General features: G+C 38.6%; 1 protein-coding gene across 1 annotated transcript in view; it reads left to right on the forward strand.

Annotated features, from left to right (window-relative positions):
* LOC124606722 (lethal(3)malignant brain tumor-like protein 3) overlaps positions 1-20,024 on the forward strand; it is a 75,054-nt gene extending 55,030 nt beyond the window's left edge. The window contains exons 10-13 of the mRNA XM_047138756.1: positions 1,596-1,907; positions 2,123-2,336; positions 13,219-13,347; positions 17,228-20,024. Of these exons, the coding sequence (XP_046994712.1) occupies positions 1,596-1,907; positions 2,123-2,336; positions 13,219-13,347; positions 17,228-17,762 (1,190 nt within the window). The 3' untranslated portion in view covers positions 17,763-20,024. The remainder of the gene's footprint in view (positions 1-1,595; positions 1,908-2,122; positions 2,337-13,218; positions 13,348-17,227) is intronic.
* Positions 20,025-23,005: the final 2,981 nt, after the last annotated feature.

A 23,005-nucleotide genomic window follows, 5' to 3' on the forward strand; every position in this document is an offset into this window, starting at 1 on the left:
AACACCCAAAATCTCTTGTCTGCTTCAGATTCTTTGATGACATTTTCATGATATGGATTCCAGCAAGAACAACCTTTGCTCTTTCCTCCATAACTGTAACACCCATTCCCAAATCTGCTTCACCTGATTCTTCTCAACTCTTTGAGTACCCTTCCTAGATGTTGATGTCCACATCTCAGATGGCTCCGTAAATACATCTGTACCTATCAAGCATACCAACCTCCAATAGTACCTCCACTTTGATAGCTGTCAACCGTTCCATGTCAAAAAGTCTCTTCCATACAGTATCATCATCTGTCAACACTGCATCTACAGTGGAAAGCAGAAGTCGTTAAAATATGCTGATAACCTTACCAGAGCCTTTATAGTCAGACAACATCCTATCCAGCCCATCCATAAACAAGCCTGCCATGCTACTCTTCTGAGATCAGTAAGTCTATTAAACAGCCACTGACGAGCACTCTTCTGATTACCCAGTATTACCCTGGCCTTGAAAAGCTCAATCACGTTCTCCACCAGGGCTTCAACTAACTCTCATCATAATCCCTATTCCAGTTCTACTCACAGTCCTCCACTCCATGGGTCATTTCCTTGTGATCAACTCAGGTGTCTACTCACCATCTCCTATTTCGTCCCCCCAGGGGCTCGCCACTCTTTAGCGGGTTCGTGCTTGGCTACCATGAGGCCCCAACCTTTGCAGCATTTTTTCCCTTCAGTGTTGCTTGTCTGTCCTCTTGCTATTCCTATTTCCCTCCCTTGGGGAACATGTCTGGGGTGTTTTTGGGAATGTGTTCCCCATTTTCAGTAGTTGACATAAGAACAGTCTCACCACTGTTTTTTGTACCTATTTTCCTTTCATCATTCACCTTCTCTTATCTTTCCTTTGCTTTGGCATTTGAGGCTCCTCTTTTTCTTCTTCCTCCCTGTGTGCTCCCGAAGTCCACTCCACGCGTCTGAAGCATAACAGGTCACTGGGTAGCATGTAATTCTCAGCCCCAGGTCAACAGGTATAATTCGCACATACCACTTCATGCAGGCCAGGCCCATGGAGGGGTGATTGCCTGAGCTGCTACCTTCTCACATTCCCGATTGGTTCCTATCAGGTGTTTGGGAGTGTGACCTGAGATGTGAACAACCATCTAAGGTGGGTGAGGCCGCTCTGAGGGGAAGGGGACCCTCCAAATGGAAGGAGCGCACCATCGGAGACATAGGCGATAGTGGGATATTTTCTCACAATGAGCCAATCATCATCTTCACTGTCCACATCTACCAAATGTAAATGGAATAAAGCTCCCAATTCATAGGCCCTCCCAGCTTCACCACGGTTCCTCGTGGTTTCTCATACTGGAGTTGGTCAGTCTTTTGCAACAGTGAATCCATTTCCTACTCATTAAAGTGCTGGTACAATTGCAGCTTCTTACTGGTAGTTGTGTTTGGTAGCTGTCCTGTAAACAAATAGTTGCCATTCATTTTTTTATTCTTATCCAGATGTGGAATATTAATGATAGAGGTCAAAATCTATAGATGACTAAGTGCAACACTTGTTAAACAATATTATCTTAGCAGGTATCACTATAAATATTTCTTTGTTTCAGCTCATCACTTCCCTCAGCAGTTCTCTTGGCCACAGTATCTCCGAGAAACAAAATCGGTACCAGCACCCGCGAGAGCATTTAAGCAGCGACCACCATCAGGTTTCAGACCTGGTATGCATCTTGAATGTGTTGACAAACGAGTGCCACAACTTATTCGTGTTGCCACAGTTTCTGCAGTGCGTGGTCACCAGCTGAGAATTGAATTTGATGGTTGGCCACGGGAGTACGGGTACTGGGTGGATGATGACGCTCCAGATTTACATCCTGTTGGTTGGTGTCAAAAGACCGGTCATCCACTGGAACCACCACTCGGTAAGTGGCATAACGTTTTTGCTGTTGTAAATATTTCGTTTATTTGTAAACCTTGTGCAAAGAGCTAAACAGTTTTGCCTTAGTAAAGGTACACAGAAATTTTTTAAAATAGTGTTTGGTGGATGTGTGTAAGATCATGACATATGTGATGCATCTCTGTCTTCAGCTCCTTTGTGGTGTCACAGTTATTTCAATACATGTTTGAACAATTTCAGTGCCAGAAGAAACTGGAAGTAACTCAGAATGTCCAATTTTGGGCTGTAATGGAGTGGGGCATATCAAAGGTCCCAAATTTGCAATGCATACTTCAGCAGAGTTCTGCCCATATGCCCCAGGGAATTTCCAGTGCATGGCTCACATTTCTGATCGATTGTCTGACAAAGTGGCAAGCACTGAAACCCAGTCGGAAACGTGTTCTTCAGAAAAAATGTGAGTTACTATTATTACTAGTTTAAAAATTAGATGATGTTCATTTCATACAATGTAACACATTTCCTACCATGAAGTATGAAATAATGGAAGTGGTTCAGACAGATAATACGAAGTGCTTTCTTGGGAGACAGAACAGAGCAGTAAGTGGTGATGTATTGTTGGAATTATGAGGCATGTGAGAAAAGCAATGAGACTGTCAACTCTGTGAATGATGTGGGAACACTGCGTTATTCTACTTGTGTAAACAGATGTTTTCATCCTTTCGAGATGCTCAGTCTTAGTTTGAGCTCTGTAAAGCTTTCACATGATTTTTGAGAGTGCCATTGATGAAGTTGTGTTTTTGTTGTGTGTTACGAAAATGGAACAGTGGAATTTAGAGCAATGTTATGCCATCAAGTTTTGTTTATTAAACTTGGGAAATCCATGAGTGTGACCTTTGAAAAATTGAAGCAGGCATATGGGGAGCGTTGCTTATCTAGAATACAAGTTTTTTACTGGCAAAAATCATTTTTGGAAGACCGAGAACACATTTAAAATGAATTGTGCTGAGTGAGACCTTCAATTTCAAAAACTAATGAAAACATCGAACATGTGCATGCTTTTGTGAGACCAGGCTAACATTTAACAATAAGGATGATGGGGGTGGCCTGTTAAACACTTTCAGTGAACATCAGATTTTGACCAAAGATTTGCACATGGAAAAAATTTGTGCTAAAATAGTGCCCAAAAACCTTACAACTGAGTGGAAGGACAGTCAAAGAAACTTGTGCATTGACCTTGTTGAGAGGATTGCCAATGACCACGAATGATTCAGTCATGTGACCATATGTGATGAATCCTGGATTTTTTGCTACAATCCTGGGACAAAGCAGCAAACTAAGGAATGGCACATTGAGGCATCACCGTGACTGAAATAAGCTCAAATGAGTAAATCAAAGATCAAAACAATGCTTATTTGCTTTTCTGACGGTAAAGGTATAGTGCATAGAGAATTTGTTTCTGCAGGAAAAATTGTCAACCAAATGTTTTACAAAGATTTCCTTGAAAGGCTCAGGAAAAAGGTGAATTGAGTGAGACCGGACATTGCAGACAAGTGGGTGCTGCATCTTGACAATGCCCCATGTCACATGACCACTTCTGTCACAGAATTTTTACTTCAAGAGATATTCCTGTTGTTCCACAGCCTCCCCGATCACCTTATCTGAGTTCTTGTGACTTTTTTATTTTCCTAAAATTGGAATGTCATTTTGGGACTCTGGAGAACATTCAAAAGAACGAGACTGATGTGTTAAAGACCGTACCAGTTGAAGCTTTTCAGCACTGCTACCAAGATTCCACAAGTTATAGCTGCTGAATGGAACTGTTTTGAAGGGACAATGTTGTTGTTTGAAAAATATAAAAATGTTGGTGGATAAAAAGTCAGTCTCATTACTTTTCTCACACACTTCATAAATTGAGAGATTTAATACATGGTATGAATATTGTAGAATTTATTTTTCCCTCATATTTGTATCAGTTGTGAAAAAAATGCCTTTTCTTAACTTGATTGATTTTTGATATGTGTTGAAACAATATTCCACATGCAATAATGAAATGTTTGTGGTACTTTGTTTTAGAATAGTATGTTTCAAAGTAGTTTATTTAACTCACTAATTTATGTAGTCTGTATGCCCTCCCTTCCTCTTCTTCTTCCTCTTCCTCTTCCAATTTTCCCAAAATAGGTCTCTTGTACTCAAGAAGCATTAGTTTATATCCTGGTTTTTGTATCTGTAATCCACTTACCAAGAAAATGAGTCTCTTATCTCTCAGTTTTTTGTATTGCTCGTCACCATAGTAAATAGCTTCCTGTCTCTGGCAGCCTTCTTGAGCTCTTTTAATTCATCACCATCACGAATAGTTCCCTCATCGAATGCTTTGGTTTATTGCAAGCTGGTTTTTGTGCATTTCTGAAGTATTTTAAACAAACCCTTTCTTGCCAAATTAATGTGATTTTTTTTTTTTTTTAAAAAGGTGAATAATACTGTACAAGAGTATTTTATTAGGTTCATTATAAAGAGGTTTAAGATAATATAAACAGGCATTTGCTCAAGTTTATTGTGCAAGTTAGATGGACAAGTGATCATAAATAAAACATTAGCATAATTCTCAAAATTTCCTGTCCCCCCTCCCCCCAAAAAGGAGGAATGAAAATGTGAATATACTTAGCTGAGAAACTAATTTAAAGAAAAACATTTACTCCCTGAGTGAATATTATCAAAATGTTATTAGTCAAAAGACCAGATAATGATGAAAGAGTCAGAAGTCAGTCACTTTTAAAATTGAAACTTATGTATTTACCCTTACTGAGCACATAAGGTGCATAAAATTTACATGTTTGTGTACTTACTATTATCAATACATAAACAGTCAGAGTTTCTCCAGATCCAACTGGCTAATGAATATTAAATATGTGTTACTGCTACTTATACATTTTGCAGATGGTTAACTCAATAGTTTACAGTATGTTAATACTTCATTCATTTCTTGAACAGTGATGTTTCACTACTAAGCAACTACAGCAGTATCTGGCGCATCTTTGTTCTCATGAATCCTTAGGAAAAGAAAAATTTTGATTTTAAACACTGTAGATATCATTTTATTAAAACATTTAAAATATGATGATAGTAATAATATTAATGACATAAACTTAAATGCAGCATCCTCACTGCTCTAGCCGGGATAGTCCCTATCAATTCAGGCAGGCTAGGAAAAAATCATTCCTTCATAGTCACAGTTGTTATTGAATTTAGCATATGTTAAAATGAAGGACTAAGTAAGGAACATGTATTTTTTTTGTTTTCTCCAAAAAAATTTCTGCTCCAATATACAACCCTCAAAAGATGACACTGTACATACCATTTTGAAGACGCGAATTTTAGAAAAAAATTTAAAATAGTGTATCTCTGGAACAGTTCTAGATTTTTTTTTTTTTTTAAAAAAAGATAATTGCTTTATGATTACAATCCTCCTTTTGGACTTACCTGCCAAAGTTCTGTTATTATTATAGCATTCTGAACTACTACTACTACTACAAATACTCTTTGGCACTACAGCCCTTGTAGGGCCTTGGCCTCCTGGACAACCTCCACCCACTATTCTGTGCTGGCTGCCTTGGCTCTCCATCTTCTCGTTCCCACCCTTCTCAAGTCCTCTTCCATGTTGTCTAGCCATCTGGTCCTTGGTCTGTCCCTTACATGACGTCCACCGGGTTTTGCTTTGAAAACTTTAGTGACTGTGCTGCTCTCCACCATTCTTTCTATATGACCCAACCAATAGTCTATTACTCTTTATTTCTGTCACTATATCTGTTTGTTGTACAACTCTCTGATCTCCTTATTATTTCTGATTTGTCATAACCCCCTATCATTCACTGGCCTGTAGATTTTCCTAAGTATCTTCCTTTCCCATCTCAACAACAACTCCTCATCATTTTTTGTCATATTCCAGGTCTCCGAACCATACATCACCACAGGTCTAACTACTGAACTATACACAGTCAGCTTCAGATTCCTACTAAGGCTCCTTGCTTTAAACACTTTAACCAGTGCAAAGTAGCTTCTGTTACCAGCTGCAATCCTTGCATGTATTTCTTCTCTCATGTCATTGTTCTCAGTTACCAGTGACCCAAGATATTTAAAGCTCTCACAGTATTCATATTCTTTTCTGTTCACAGTCATGCTTCTTTCTCCTTCACTTTATCTTTTCCTAGATGTTGGTCTTTGACTGGTTAATGGTCAGCCCCATCTCTGCACCATATCCTTGTACTTTTTCAAGCTTCTCTTCCAGGTCCTGTTTCCTCCTGGATAACAAATCAATATCATCCGCATACACATGCTCCTGAGTCACTCTATTAAACAGTGTTCCCCCATGGTTGTTGCTTTGTGTCTTTCGCATTACACTCTCCAAGGCGACATTAAGCAGAATAGTGGAGAGCACATCACCCTGCCGCAGTCCTTGGTTTACTTCAGATGCCTTTGATAAAGTGCCCTCGATCTTTATTTTGCCCACTGTTCTTCTGAAAGTCATTTGAACCAATCTTATCAGTTTGTTAGGGACTCCTGCCTCTTGCATTGCCTTCCAAAGTTTTGTTTGACTCATAACTGGTGTCTACAATCTATGCAATTCATCAGTCACAGTCATACACACATGCCACAACATCCCCCTTCTCAGCGTGTGAATCTAAATATTATCCTGCTGTTTCTGAGGTGTTGGCTGAACAACTGAAATTTCTTCTTTTGTGCAATATGAGTTCGCCCATCACTTTGAGTCCAAAAATGTGTCTTCAGAATTCCTTTCATAGGAGTAGTTTGTTTGGACCATTCTTCTTTTTTCTGCTCATGGAATTCTGCGATTTCCTCTTTGGACAAAACAGTGAGGGCTGTCGATGTGTAAGATTTCACGACTCTCATAAAATCCTCAGCATTCTGAATCACAGCTGCATTTGGTCTGGAAAGATTATGTTTTGTAACATGGTGCTTCAGCAGGCCACCTACACTATCATCACTATCACAAGGCCTCTTCCCATGACCAGTAGCACTGTATACCCAGTCAGTTGGCACAAGTGACTTACTCAATTCAAACAGCTGGTAACGATTTTTAAAATGACTAGGAGCACCATCAGAAATAATGATAATCTTTTTTGTCTCTGTTTGCAGTTGAAGAATTTTGCACATTGCTAGCAAAGCATGTGCTGAGGCATGTCCTGTGTCATCACTTATAACTGCAACACTTGTGGTCTTGTTTTGAAAAAAAAAAACTCTTGTAAAAATTGAAACCTGGTCATTACTCCAATGATACCCTTGTACTTCTTGTGGGAGGATTACAGACCAGTTCTCAGCAAAATCGCAGTGAAGCACTAATCATAGTTCTTCAGCCTGTACACACCGTTTCACTTCTGCATGGTGGGGGTGTTGCAATTTCTTCAGATACTGGTGTGTTACTGCTTTCACTGACCATTTACAAAGTTCATCAATGAAACTGCCAAAGGCAACAGTTTTCTTAATTAGTTTATTTTCCTCCCATGTCACATATGTAATTTCTGCAGAGTTATCTGCTATGTCTTCCAGGTCAAGTGTCTGTAAAGACAGTCCTCCCTTTCCAGGGCAGTCACCACATTCTTGAAACAAACAAGACTTTCACTTTACATCACAGACTACTAATGACTTCACACGCCCAATCATGGTGCCATATGTCACGTACTCCAGTAAGTTCAAGAATTGCTCGGTACACACATAAACAGACATCTCTGGGTGGGTTTGGAACTACCCCCTTTGGTCGCAGTGCATAAATTTTTGATCTTCCCATATGTGCAGTTGTATAGTTGCTCTTATAAATTGCAGACATTTCCTTAATACTGTGAGTCATGTACATCTTCACTTTCACAACTTTTTGACCTTCCACTGTTACAGTTATAGCATCTATTTTGTTGGCACTCTGGCAAGAACAGTCCCATTTATCTTCGAGATAAAATGTCTGCACTATTTGAACTTCAGCTGCTTCTACAGGATGATCATAATAGTGATCTGGTCTTCCAAAGACTCCTTTTACAGTCCTCACATTTCTTGATGTGTCTGCCGTGTACTTTGATACTGATGGAAAGTGGTTCAAAATTGTTTTCTTTGAAAATGTCTGTGGAATAATAGTAAAAACTTGCACTTTCTCACTGTAGGATGCACAATATTCAACAGCTGAAATGATATTTGTGAAAAATACCTGGAAAGAAGTGCAAGAGTGCTTTGGTTCATTTTCTTCTGAAGATGAAATTTGTACTTTGAAGAGTGTGGTCAGTTTTGCTGTAGTGTATTCATCCATAGTTTTAGTAATTTCTCTGTGCTTTCTTGATGCATAGAGCTTATGACTTGATTTCACTGACCACAGTTTCTTAACAGGACTAACACCTGCCTCTGTGGTTGACTGATTCAGGGTATTTAATTCCTCCTCCATCAATGCAAAATCTGCAGATACTATCATTGTTGTTATTCTGTCAAAACATTTAGAACACAAAAAGTCGTCACTGGAAACATCTTCACTTTGAAACAGAGTCTTCAAATGAGAACACTTGTTCCAACCTGAACAAAGTCTGTTTTTTTTTGTTTTTTGTTTGTCTTGTATATGACTCTTTTATGGATATACAAACAGTCAGCACACCTCACTCTAATATGGCCCCATTCAGAAGACATTTCAAAAAGTCCTTTTCACACAACTCAGTGGATAGTCTAAGTTTTCTTAGAAGCCTCTTCAGTAAACAAATGTCTCTGGAATAATAGTAAAAACTTGCACCTTCTCACTGTAGGATGCACAATATTCAACAGCTGAATTGATATTTGTGAAAAATTCCTGACAAGAAGTCGATCAGTTGTAGAATTTTGGAACACATAGTACGTTCGAGTATAATGAATTTTCTGGAAACTAGAAATCTACTCTGTAGGAATCAGCATGGGTTTCGAAAAAGACGATCGTGTGAAACCCAGCTTACGCTATTCGTCCACGAGACTCAGAGGGCCATAGACACGGGTTCCCAGGTAGATGCCGTGTTTCTTGACTTCTGCAAGGCATTCGATACAGTTCCCCACAGTCGTATAATGAACAAAGTAAGGGCATATGGACTATCAGACCAATTGTGTGATTGGATTGAAGAGTTTCTAGATAACAGAACGCAGCACGTCATTCTCAATGGAGAGAAGTCTTCCGAAGTAAGAGTGATTTCAGGTGTGCCGCAGGGGAGTGTTGTAGGACCGTTGCTATTCACACTATACATAAATGACCTTGTGGATGACATCGGAAGTTCACTGAGGCTTTTTGCGGATGATGCTGTGGTATATCGAGCGGTTGTAACAATGGAAAATTGTACTGAAATGCAGGAGGATCTGCAGCGAATTGACGCATGGTGCAGGGTATGGCAATTGAATCTCAATGTAGACAAGTGTAATGTGCTGCGAATACATAGAAAGAAAGATCCCTTATCATTTAGCTACAATATAGCAGGTCAGCAGTTGGAAGCAGTTAATTCCATAAATTATCTGGGAGTACGCATTAGAGTGATTTGAAATGGAATGATCGTATAAAGTTGATCATCAGTAAAGCAGATGCCAGACTGAGATTCATTGGAAGAATCCTAAGGAAATGCAATCTGAAAACAAAGGAAGGAGGTTACAGTACGCTTGTTCGCCCACTGCTTGAATACTGCTCAGCAGTGTGGGATCCGTGCCAGATAGGGTTGATAGAAGAGATAGAGAAGATCCAACAGAGAGCAGCGCGCTTCGTTACAGGATCATTTAGTAATTGCGAAAGTGTTACGGAGATGATAGATAAACTCCAGTGGAAGACTCTGCGGGAGAGACGCTCAGTAGCTCAGTACAGGCTTTCGTTGAAGTTTTGAGAACATACCTTCACTGAGGAGTCAAGCAGTATGTTGCTCCCTCTTACGTATATCTCGTGAAGAGACCATGAGGATAAAATCGGAGAGATTAGAGCCCACACAGAGGCATACTGACAATCCTTTTTTTCCGCAAACAATATGAGACTGGAATAGAAGGGAGAACCGATAGAGGTACTCAAGGTACCCTCCGCCACACACCGTCAGGTGGCTTGCGGAGTATGGATGTAGATGTAGCACTGAACAACTACAGTACAGAAACCTGCAATGAGTGAACAACCACGACAAAGAAACTGGCAAGAAACTACGACAAAGTGTAAGAAATTTCTGCAACAGTGAAAGTGAAAAGAAATAACTGCAACAAAGAAACTGATAAGAAATAACTGCAACAAAGAAAATGATAAGAAATAAACATTATAACAAAGAAATTAGTAAGAAACAACTTCAGTGAAGACATACTTTACCCTTGAAAGTTTAAAAAAATGATTTTTTTAAAATAAAACCTGTCCAACTTAAACGTGAAAGCTCTCCTTTACAAATAATGTAGTACTTCATGGTACTAATCAACAGAAAAAAGCTAACTGTTCTGGATTGGCATTTTTAAAAGAAAAAAAAATCTGTAAATTATAAAAAATATTCAAAAGGCGACAGTAAAAAGAACTTTTACAGATACTTCCAAATGGAGGATACCATTGTAATCATAAAGCAATTATCTTTCAAAGAAAAAGCTCTAACAAAATATCTAGAACTGTTACAGTGATACAGCATTTTTTAAAAAATTCCAAAATTCGCATCTTCACAATGGTGTTTGCAGTTTCATCTTTGGAGGCCTGTATCTCAGGGCAGGAAGTTTTTTGGATAAAAAAATATATATATGTGTTTCTTACTTATTCCTGAATTTTAACATATGCTAAATTCAATAACATGCGAGACTATGGAGGTAACCCCGCAGCCTGAAGTGTTACAGACTACACCAGTCATGTTAATTCAGGATTTCACGGTGATGGTCTATGGATAACCTCAAACTTGAGGCCAGGATTAAAACTTTGCCAGTTCTGCACTAGACAGATAGGTCTAATTGTGTACCAAAACATTGACTACAAACCCCATATTAGCATGACTAGAGGAATGAAAAACTATTGTACACAGATGAAATCTACTGTACCAGTATATACATATATTTTTTTTTAATGCTGCGGTCAATCTGTTTTTAGACACAATGTGCTGAGGGCAAACCTTTAAGAATGAATTGAATACTAAACTGGATGGAAACTGGAGAAAATAATGTCAGCTTTGGAATTTCAAATTAGAAGATAATATAAAATTAGCATTGTTGAGCAGAGCTCCAAAAATTGAACATTTTTGTGTCCAAGAGTTTAATGATATATGGCACCAGTAATTAAAAAAATTGAACACTCTCATATTGAACCACACTTAAGGTAAGAAAGAGAAGTTATGTTGGGTAGTGTGGTACTTCTGTGCTTAAAAATAACTTGGTAACATCATTAGGTAAAAAGTCAGTTTAGGATTTTAAAAGACCAAATAAATCACTAACTTTGGGAAAAACATTAGTTGCTGCCATCTTCAGCTATGCTTTAGGGTACCTAAAAAGGATAAATGAAAATGGATATGTTTAACATTCAGAATCAAAGAAAATTTTTTGTTGCACTGCAAAGTGTAAAGGAGGTTTTTTAGACACATCCATTATCTCCATACATATAAACTGATTTTTGCATATAAATTATAAATATTTCTTAAAAAGCTCTAAATTATAATGCATTAAACTTAAGGTTGTGAAGAAAATGCCGTTGCCACCTAATGAACAACTGCCATAACTCAAGAGAGCAGCAGAGTGCTGAGAATGCAGCAAGTGCACTCTTAGATGCAGCTAGTGTGATGGTTCAGAGGTGGAGCATGTAGCTAGAATGGAAAAGTTGTGGGGTCGAACCCCGGCAAGGTCACTTTTTTCAGTCTAACTTTTGATCTAGCAATCACCTCTCGATGACACAGAGACAAGCATTTCAAAATTTGGCCATAATTCCTGAGTGTCAGTATCTGCTTCCCTCAAATCGGCAAATACAGTTTGCAGTCTTAATTCACTGAAAATTCTTCAAACAATGGGTTGTGAGGTGCTCACCTTTGAAGTATCATAAAAAATTATGACCACTAACAAAAAGATAATCGTCTAATCAAGTTGTAATGTGAGACTTAAAATTTGGAAGAAGCAGGTATTTTTAACCAATAGTTTCTCTGCAATCATTTGAGAACAACTGCACAGTGGAAAGATGTGTGAATCCAAAATATATGGTGCTTTATTTTTTATGCTACAAGTAAGAACTACTTCAGGAACTTTTCTAGCTTGCACTGGTTACATCGTGTAAGTTATGTGAAAGTGATGGTATTCATGTATGTAATGTTGTTCTCTGAATTTTATTCATAACTCTACATTGTGGCCCATAAACAAAACACGCTAAGGCAGATAAGTCATCTGTTCATAGATACTTAATGCTATCTGTGCGAAGCCAGGCTGGGACACTTGTCTTGCATAATTTCTGTTTCTTACATTAAGTGTGGTTCAACTTATCAGGGCTACCAAGGTTTTTAGTGACATAAGATTTTTGAAATGCAGAAAAAAGTTAGAGATTAAATATGATCACTTGGAAATGTTGAATGATACTGATACTGGGCAGTCTTTGCTGAATATTGTGAACTTTACTACATAGGGAAGGAAATCCTGATAGCGGTTGTTGGACATTGTCACATTTACGTACAAAAATTGTCTTTATAGCAATATTTATCATTTGCTATTATTATTATTATTAAACAACGGAATATCCGGGATGGAATAATGATGATATTACGAAAAGAATAGATCGCTACTCACTATATAGAGGGGACGTTGAGCTGCAGACAGGCACAACAAAAGGACTACTAAACATGTAAGCTTTCAGTCAGAAGGCCTTCATCTGAAATGGAAAAACACCACCCCCCCCCCCCCCCCCCCCCCCCCCCCCCACACACACACACACACACACACACAATATATATTCACTCAAATGTAGTTCAGACACACATGTCAACTGTCTCTAGCTCCCAAGGCCAGAGTATGGCCTTGGCGGCAGAGACAATGGTCGTGTGTGTGTGTGTGTGTGTGTGTGTGTGTGTGTGTGTGTGTGTGTGTGTGTGTGCGTGCGTGCGGTTCAACATCTTCACTATGTGCTGAGTGTTATTATTATTATTATTATTATTATTATTATTTTAATTTTGGTTTACAGCTTAAATTTGTGTGCTTGTGATTGTTTAATCAAACATTGCTGTCACAGATAAAAAGTAATCTCTCTGTCAAAAAGCACATTCCAAAATAATATACAATCAAATATACAGAGGTGAAGCCAAGTCACATAATACTGAGAGTGGAAGGGGAAGGTGAAGTCCAAACTGAAATGAAATTATTGAATGTTGTAGGAAAGTTCAGGAGCCCCACAAGAATCCAGTAGGACGGCCAGCGAAGCGTCGTCGAGTGGAGAGTTGTGAAGAACCAAAATCACTGATAGTTGTCCAAGAGGAAGAGGAACCAGCAGCAAAAAAGGATCGGTAAGCGAGCAGCAAAAATTTTCATATTATTCTTCTCTGATTGTTTGCCTCTGTGCTGTTTAAGCCCTTACTTATTTCCATTTTCATTTCTGCCTGCTTCATTTCAAGTTTATCACAGGATACTGTTATTTTCAAGTTGTAAGAACTGAAGACTATATGCAACTGTGATTTCCAAATCCTGAATACAGGCAATCAAATGATGTATAGTGTAGGCCTGCAGGAATGATATTACAGATATTTGTATCAGAAAACATCCACTTTGAAGTGTAGATAATGAAGAATACTGATAATAGTTTCTGCACCTTCTATTACGGCTGTGCAAATCACATATATTGACAAAAGGGAATTGGGTGATACAGATGTAAAATATAGAATATGACAAAGCAGAAAAGTATGAATTCATGTGTGTGGGACAAAAACATTTCAGGCAACGATAAGAAAGGGTGGGTAGACCAGTGGTTGAATTGGTCCTCTTCTGTGGATCGGAACTGTGGATTTTAAATACTGACCTTAGAAGGATACTCATAGCTGTGGAAAGAGATTATTTACAAAGGAGCACCAAAATATCATTAATCGAAAGAAAACCTAATGATGAAGTAAGAGCTACAATGACGGCAAATGAAACAATGATAGACAGGACTGAAAGAAAATCATCAAAGTAATATGGAAATTTGTTGAGAACACCAGATCATCAGTGGCCAAAGAAAGTTTTTGAATGGAAACCACCTGGCAGATGTAAACACTGCAGACCAAAACATTCTTGGAAAGACCACATCAATAAAATAGTGGAGCATCACAATGTGAACACAGAGGATGCCCTGAGAGAGAGGCTTGGCAGGAGGTAATAGGGATACAACAAAACATTGTTATTAATGGATGTTGCTGTCAGTTACTCCTTTAATAATAATATAAATCACAATGCACTTGATTCTGACCTATTATCAATCAGAAATACAACTAATAAGCAAATGTACTTGGACATTAGTTTAAGAATGTCAGGGCCTTTAAAGAAGCACCTTTATTAATTGGTCTTGCTATCAGTTACTCCAGTAGTAGTAGTAGTAGTAGTAGTAGTAATATAAAAATCACAATACACTTGATCCTGATTGTTATTATTAATTGCAAATATTACAAATAAGCAAATGCAGTTGGAAATTAGTTTAAGAAAGTTAGTGCCTTTAAAGATGCACCTGCACTATCTGTTCTTATTGTTCACTTCCACACAGTAAATCTGTGGATGATGATTCCATGAGAGAACAAATAATGGACGTAATCAGAATAAATAAATATTCTCAAAATTTGTTGTGTGATACTTCTTTGAAGTGAAAATTGTATTGCACAAAGTTTTTTGAGGAGTATATCAGTATGCTGAAACCATTTTAGTCTATTATTAATATGGGCAGCCACTGTTCAACCACTGATATCTGTTCTTAGTGCCCATTTTCCAGTTTTTGAATTTTTGTAAGTTTCATCAATTGCTTTGAATCTTTCATGATTTTTGTGGTTTTGTTGACTGTGGGTCTTCAATTACTCTACATCTGCTGTCAGTGTACATTATAACTTAAGTTTTTATTACATAACTGGTGCTGATTTTGGAGCACTGTAGCTGCTGTGTTTGAAGCAAAAGAGTTTTTACAGCAATTGAGAATATACACTCCTGGAAATGGAAAAAAGAACACATTGACACCGGTGTGTCAGACCCACCATACTTGCTCCGGACACTGCGAGAGGGCTGTACAAGCAATGATCACACGCACGGCACAGCGGACACACCAGGAACCGCGGTGTTGGCCGTCGAATGGCGCTAGCTGCGCAGCATTTGTGCACCGCCGCCGTCAGTGTCAGCCAGTTTGCCGTGGCATACAGAGCTCCATCGCAGTCTTTAACACTGGTACCATGCCGCGACAGCGTGGACGTGAACCGTATGTGCAGTTGACGGACTTTGAGCGAGGGCGTATAGTGGGCATGCGGGAGGCCGGGTGGACGTACCGCCGAATTGCTCAACACGTGGGGCGTGAGGTCTCCACAGTACATCGATGTTGTCGCCAGTGGTCGGCGGAAGGTGCACGTGCCCGTCGACCTGGGACCGGACCGCAGCGACGCACGGATGCACGCCAAGACCGTAGGATCCTACGCAGTGCCGTAGGGGACCGCACCGCCACTTCCCAGCAAATTAGGGACACTGTTGCTCCTGGGGTATCGGCGAGGACCATTCGCAACCGTCTCCATGAAGCTGGGCTACGGTCCCGCACACCGTTAGGCCGTCTTCCGCTCACGCCCCAACATCGTGCACCCCGCCTCCAGTGGTGTCGCGACAGGCGTGAATGGAGGGACAAATGGAGACGTGTCGTCTTCAGCGATGAGAGTCGCTTCTGCCTTGGTGCCAATGATGGTCGTATGCGTGTTTGGCGCCGTGCAGGTGAGCGCCACAATCAGGACTGCATACGACCGAGGCACACAGGGCCAACACCCGGCATCATGGTGCGGGGAGCGATCTCCTACACTGGCCGTACACCACTGGTGATCGTCGAGGGGACGCTGAATAGTGCACGGTACATCCAAACCGTCATCGAACCCATCGTTCTACCATTCCTAGACCGGCAAGGGAACTTGCTGTTCCAACAGGACAATGCACGTCCGCATGTATCCCGTGCCACCCAACGTGCTCTAGAAGGTGTAAGTCAACTACTCTGGCCAGCAAGATCTCCGGATCTGTCCCCCATTGAGCATGTTTGGGACTGGATGAAGCGTCGTCTCACGCGGTCTGCACGTCCAGCACGAACGCTGGTCCAACTGAGGCGCCAGGTGGAAATGGCATGGCAAGCCGTTCCACAGGACTACATCCAGCATCTCTACGATCGTCTCCATGGGAGAATAGCAGCCTGCATTGCTGCGAAAGGTGGATATACACTGTACTAGTGCCGACATTGTGCATGCTCTGTTGCCTGTGTCTATGTGCCTGTGGTTCTGTCAGTGTGATCATGTGATGTATCTGACCCCAGGAATGTGTCAATAAAGTTTCCCCTTCCTGGGACAATGAATTCACGGTGTTCTTATTTCAATTTCCAGGAGTGTAGTTACAACAAAAAGTTAAGAACTTCATTCATTTCATGTTGAGCAATAATGTTTTGTTTCACTTTTATGGTAGCCACTTGTAGTGTGCAATTTGATGCTTAAATTAACTTCAGTTCAAATTATTGCACAAAACTGAAATATCTTGACAAGTAAGAACATAATTGTGATGAGTGTACAGAATTTCAGCAGATTACATTCCATAATTATTGCCAAGTCTTAAAAACAGATTCAGCTCTTATGCTTTCTTCACAAATCATAAAGATTTAAACAAGTTTTGTGTATTATTAAAGCTTTTTATTCCATATTGTTGTTACGTTTTTCTTTATTGAGAGGATAATGATGGGCATTTTTATCTTTTATCAGAAAATTCCGTTTCAGCTTTTATCCAACATTGTTTCTGTCAGTGAATTATTCAGACACATAAAAACAAAAGAAAAATAGAGTTAATAAATATTGCTGAGGTTAGTTGCCATCAAAGTCTATTGTGATCCTCTAAGTCTGGTAACCTCTGAAATTTACACCTTTTCACTGCATAAATGTGTAAATTTCCTTATGTAATTTATATATACTATGAGTCGAGAAAATATACTAATCTACTGGTAGAAAATGAAAACACATAAATCCCAAAAAATTATAAAAATTTTGATTTGAAAAGCTTGAAAATTTACATTGTTTTGTGTATTTCCATATACTTCCACTTCGTAAGTAGATTTTCTGTATCTGCATTGTAAATATTTTCAGTTCTTTGATCATTCATATAATGTTTTTTGTGTAGCCATGTACTGAATCACACTTCTACGTACAGGCACTTCTTGGAGTCCACCAGCATGCCAGTTGCCACAAGTGACTCAGGAGTACAAGGTGGCGAAGACTTGGGAAATGGTAGTACTGTTCGTGAAACGAGTACATCACCTAATCCTCTAGCATTTGCAAGTAGCTCACAAAAGGATTCGGCCGATATAACACAACTGGAACTGGAAGTTCGAAATAGTGTACGCAGCCCAGGTTATGATCCACAACCTTCTCAAGGACCGATACCGTGGACTCAGCACACAAAGTACCTTAATACATTCCTAGCTGCTGTCCCACAGCCTCCAGAGCTCGTCAGTCACTGGACTTGTAATGACGTATCAACGTTTTTACGCAGCATACCTGGATGTGCCCATGCTGTTAATGCTTTTGCAGAACAAGAAGTGGATGGTGATGCATTAGTACTCATGTCACAAGACGACTTGGTGAAGGCAGGAGGTCTTAAACTGGGCCCAGCTGTGAAACTGTACAATTGTGTTGTTTTGTTGCGACAGTTGAAAGGTCAGGCAGAAGGACAGATACCGAGTTGATTTGTGTTTGAAGTGTGTATATACCTGTATAGTGTGCTGTAAATTCAGCGTATGTGGTTATTGTTGATATATGTGAGAAATAGCTATATCTTTGTAGCTGGTAACTCAACATGTTTGCCATGGGAACTGCATAGACCTTTGTGCGGGAAACTGGTTTGATAAGTTCTGAGACAGTATTTCAGCCTTTATGACAATGTGCCGCAAGTGCCATAATAGACATAGTTTTGCAACTAGAGCTTTTCAATTTGTTCTACAGACTGAAAAGAAAAACATTTTTATCAATCCAGTGTGTCTTGAATGATATTAATAAATCTGAGGATGCTTGCTTGATCAGTTTTTTAGCAAAGTATATAGTAAAGAAGGTGAAGTTGCTTTTTTAGTATGAAAATGTATTTCTCACAATGTAAACTGTAGTGTTTGTAGTCACTGGGCCACTTCTTATTTACCTTAAATTATTAATATTCCCAAGTGATTATTAGATCTTTCCAGTAATCATTATTGTTTGTGGAAACAATAATTTCACATGTCTTGGCAGAACATACTTTTTCATACAGAGAAAGTAACATATCACACTCATAAATTATCATCATGGGCTGGAATTTCCAGAGTCACATTGATAAGATTAGAGGAACAATGGCAGTTACACCCATTGTTAAGCAGTATTACTCCTCCTGCATCCAGTACATGATCTGGATAGTCATTTGCCCAGAACTGACTCATTTACATTTCTCACTGTAAAAATAATTTCAATTATATAAGGGTATATATTTTCACTATTATTGTTGTGGACAGATGACAAACCAAATACATTACAAATGTTTGCTATACAAGGAACTTACTATCATTGTTCATTTGAAGCTATACGTGTATTGGAATAAATGAAATAGCTCAGGTATACAGTTGTATCACAGGTACCTACTATGTCATGAAGACTCACCAGTGTGTTGGCCTACTTTTTTCTCAGCTGTCCATCATTGCACCTCTTTGATACTGGTTAAGTGTTACCGGCAAGAGCAGAGTTGCAAATCTACAGTGGCTGTCATCTCAGCAGTTACTGCTCTTCTGCATTCATAACAGATATGTTGTCAGATGGTGAGAGGGCAGCTGAAAGCATATTATTCATATTAACATCCATAGACTATGGTAGTCCTTGTTAGTGGTAAAAGCAGTCTGATAGAGGAGCGTATTGATTTGGTGTTGAGACCTTATGAAGAGGAAAATAGGCTACATTGTGATAAAACAAAATCAAATACGGGAAGTAAATAATCCACTATTTGCTCCAACCCCTATTTTAACAAGGAGGAAAAATGCAAAATAGAAGTATTGTACCAACTTTTCAGAAGAGAAGTCTCCTCTTCTGATAAACATGTAGAATTTATAGACGGGGAGATCAACTTTCAATTCTGATGTAGAAAGGTGATATTGAAAGTATATCACTCTGTTCTAAATTTTTCTGTTGGTTTCATTTGAAGGTGTGAAAGGTGTGAATTAATTAGGGCTAAAAATATCACAAGTGGGTGCCCTTAAACCAGTAAACATACACACAAAATTGCTAGCTTTGCCCAATACTATTAAAATGTGTTCTATATTGCAAGCTATTACTGTTGTATAGAAAAAATTGATGAGATATCATTTCATTGTATTTGTTATAGAACGGCATTATGAAATATGTAATGCAAGGGAAAGGGGTGTTTGTTGAGGAAAAGGGACACTCAAAGCCATGATGTGCATTTGTTCAGGAAGAGAAACAGCAAAAGACAAATGAACTTTTATTAATTTTATCCGTTTCAATATTACTGAACTTATTTTTGTCCTTTCTTGTGTGTCCATTGTTTTTGTTGTTGAATTATCAGCCATTGATGTTTCTCTCTGTGTGTACCATTTTCCTTGTGCCTTGTGATACAACTTTTGCAGGATATTTTGCATGTTTATTGCTGAAATGTTAAGACTTTCTGTGTTTGCAACCAAAATAAGAAAAGGGTGTATTACTTCTGAAACCAGTAATTACTATGATTATTCTGTGTATATGTATATATATGTGTGTGTGTTTGTGTGTGTGTGTGTGTGTGTGTGTGTGTGTGTGTGCGTGGTATAAATTTTTGTACAAAAAATGAATTTTGACATGTATATTCCATTATAAAAATGAGGAAGCCGCATTATTTGTTTTGTTTTTGTGAGAGTTTTATTTTCAAAGTAGCTATCATGTCTTTCTTGGTAAACTATTAAATCTTTTATAATATATTATACAGTGACAACTTGTGAGATGTCTGTTTTATTTCTCAAATACCTATGGCAACATAAATATGAATTGGAGAACTATTGTCAAAATCAAAATGACTTCCCATTTATATTCCATCAAGTACTTGCCATTACCATATAAAAATTTCTAAAATATGCAATTCATGTAATTTAACTGGTAAGCTAAATGTTTGAGGAGTTTTTATATGTGCACAGCAGTATCTTTACTATCTCTTCAGGGTGACAACTTGTTTCAAAATTGGTAATTCTCAGGGAAATTGAATTTACTGGAAATGTCTGGAAAGTATGTAAGCAATTTTTGATGGGGAAAGAAAAGTACTGTGGTTTTTTATTGTAGATCACTTAGATTCTTCTTAGAAAATGATTGTTAATGGTGAATAGTTATAATGTTTGTTTCTTGATTGCAAATACCTCCAGCAAGCTATGCTGACCTTAGGAATATTCATTGTTGTGTGTAGTAGTGGGTTATGTATGACTCCTGCCATACTTTGTTTGTGAGGCTGCCATAGCTGTTCTCCTCCCAGGCCAGGCCTTTTTTTCTTTGAGCGGCAGTTTTTAAGGTCTTGATAAAGTCAACAAGTCACAGGCGTAGTGATGGGTGTTTCATTGTCAGACTAGGCCCTGCCACGGTGTTAGGCAGGGAGCTCTTCTGTGGCCATGATCAGCCTCACGGCAGTCAGTGTGTTACATAAACCATCGTCCAGCATTCTGATTTCGCCTAATCATTTAGCCACAAACCTCTACATCATGGACATCACTGAGAATGCACAGAACATGGAAGAAGAATCAACTGCCACATGTTGTAAATTCTACATTGTTATCCTGCAGCAGGATGGGATAGAGATCTTAGCCCTAACGAAATCTCTTCTCAAAACTTGACATATTAGTCATTAGTGATACAAGATCCTTATGTCATCGATCAACGGATTGAAAATAAGTTTATTTTCTAAAATCTCTTCTACTCAGTGATAGAGACGCATGTTCTTTGCACTTCAATATAAGGATATAGTCATTAGAAACAGCATACTTTGACAGGTGGCATGGAAATAGAGGAAGATAATATTTGAAGTAAAAGAGTTAATGGCAAAACACATAAGAATATTAGCAAATGCCCATAAAGAGATTAGCAATCTAAGGGAAAATGAAAGATTTAATGCAACAGAAAATTAAATATTTTCTAGATAAGCATTTAATCAGTCACTGAAAAGAGTATAATATATTAGAACACTCTACATGTGAAATTACATTACCATAATAATTTTTATGATAAGGCATTTTATCATAACTTAACTGTTTTCTTTAGTACTTTTAGTCAAAGATCAGTCACTATGGAAGAAATAATGCAACATGCTTTGCAACTGCTCAGTGTTTTTGAGACTGCAGGAATTTTATTCATTCCATCAAAGTTTGGCTATCTTACAGTAGCTCTTTTTATGATCTGGTGACAAGAATATTTATGGACTGTTGTCAGTTCATTGAGCAACATAAGGAACAGTAAGTACCTCAAAATATATTCCTATTTTGTCATTATAGAGTCATGAGTACCATGACATTTGTGTATTTTTCTGCAGAAATGGTAAACTAAGTTTAATAACCCTGAATGATAGACTAGCATTTTTGTGACAAAATAATGCAGATCTAGCATGAGTTTTCTCTGCATAAATGATGTTCAAAATGAAGAATTTTGAAATTTATGTACGGTAATTGTTTTACAGTGTATATCACCAGTAAGTGACGAGACAACAACAACAAAAATCATTTGTGGCCATGAAAACATGGAAAGTAAAACTTGCTCTGGAAAAAAAAATTGGAATTTTAATCTGGAAAATTTCAGGAAATCTTTAGATGAAACAAAGTCTCCACCTTGTTGTTGAACCAATATGTCAGCTGTAAACTGCCAACCCATCTTCAAGACAAGTCAGAGATTGGCACCTCAGTTCTGTTTCCCTTGAAACATTATGTGGTGTGCTTATGAAAAAAATTATGTATTTTAATTATTATTTTATTTTGGCTTATAGCATGCAGGACAGTTATCCAAGATATCCTAAAATACTGAATGACTACCTAAACATGAAAAAAAATATTACACATCAAGCTAGGACGCTGGTGTAGATCACATACACCACACAAGAACAGGTTTACATATACTTAATAAATACAATTTGTGAGTTCATACCAAAAGAAAGATAGTTGCAAATGCTAGGTCATAGATTACAGAATGCTGCAAAGTAACAATTGATGTGGCTAGCTAAAGTTTTCGGTCCTAGATAAGCTATTGCAAATGTAAAATGCTGGCACATTAACAACTGGTGCAACTGCCAGAATATTGAATGCAAGTGTGCAGTATGTATGCATTGTGTTGTAGCAGTCCTGGTCAGTTTGTTGGCTAGAATTCCATGCCTGTTGCACTTGGCCAGTCAATAAAGGGACGGATCACCTTGGTTGTGGATGACGCTGTAGATGTCCAATGACATAGAATATGTGCTTGATTGGAGACACATCTGGTGACCAAGCAGGCCAAGGCAAAGTGTGGACACATTGTACAGCATGTTGTGTTACAACAGTGGTATGTGGGTGAGTGTTACCCTGTTGGAAACACCCCCTAGAAAGGTGTTCATGAATGGCAGCACAACAGGTCAAATCACCAGACTGACATACAAATCTGCAGTCTGGGTGGATGTGATAACCACAAGAGTGCTCTGGAAGTCATACAAATCACACCCCAGACTATAACTCCAGGTCCAGTGTGTCTGCCATCCAGACTGGTTGGTTGCAGTCCAACTGACCTCCTCCTGTCCAAAACACATCCATCGCTGGCACTGACGGAGAACCAGCTTTCATCAGAAAATACAACAGACCTCCAATGAGCTCTCACTTGACACCACTGAAATCGCAAATGGTGGTGGTTTGGGGTTAGTGGAATGCATGTTAAGGGTGTTTGGCTCGGAGCTGTCCTCGAAGTAACTGAATTGTAACAGTTCGTT

The sequence above is a fragment of the Schistocerca americana genome, chromosome 1 (assembly GCF_021461395.2).
Source record: "Schistocerca americana isolate TAMUIC-IGC-003095 chromosome 1, iqSchAmer2.1, whole genome shotgun sequence".
In the NCBI taxonomy this organism is placed as follows: domain Eukaryota; kingdom Metazoa; phylum Arthropoda; class Insecta; order Orthoptera; family Acrididae; genus Schistocerca; species Schistocerca americana.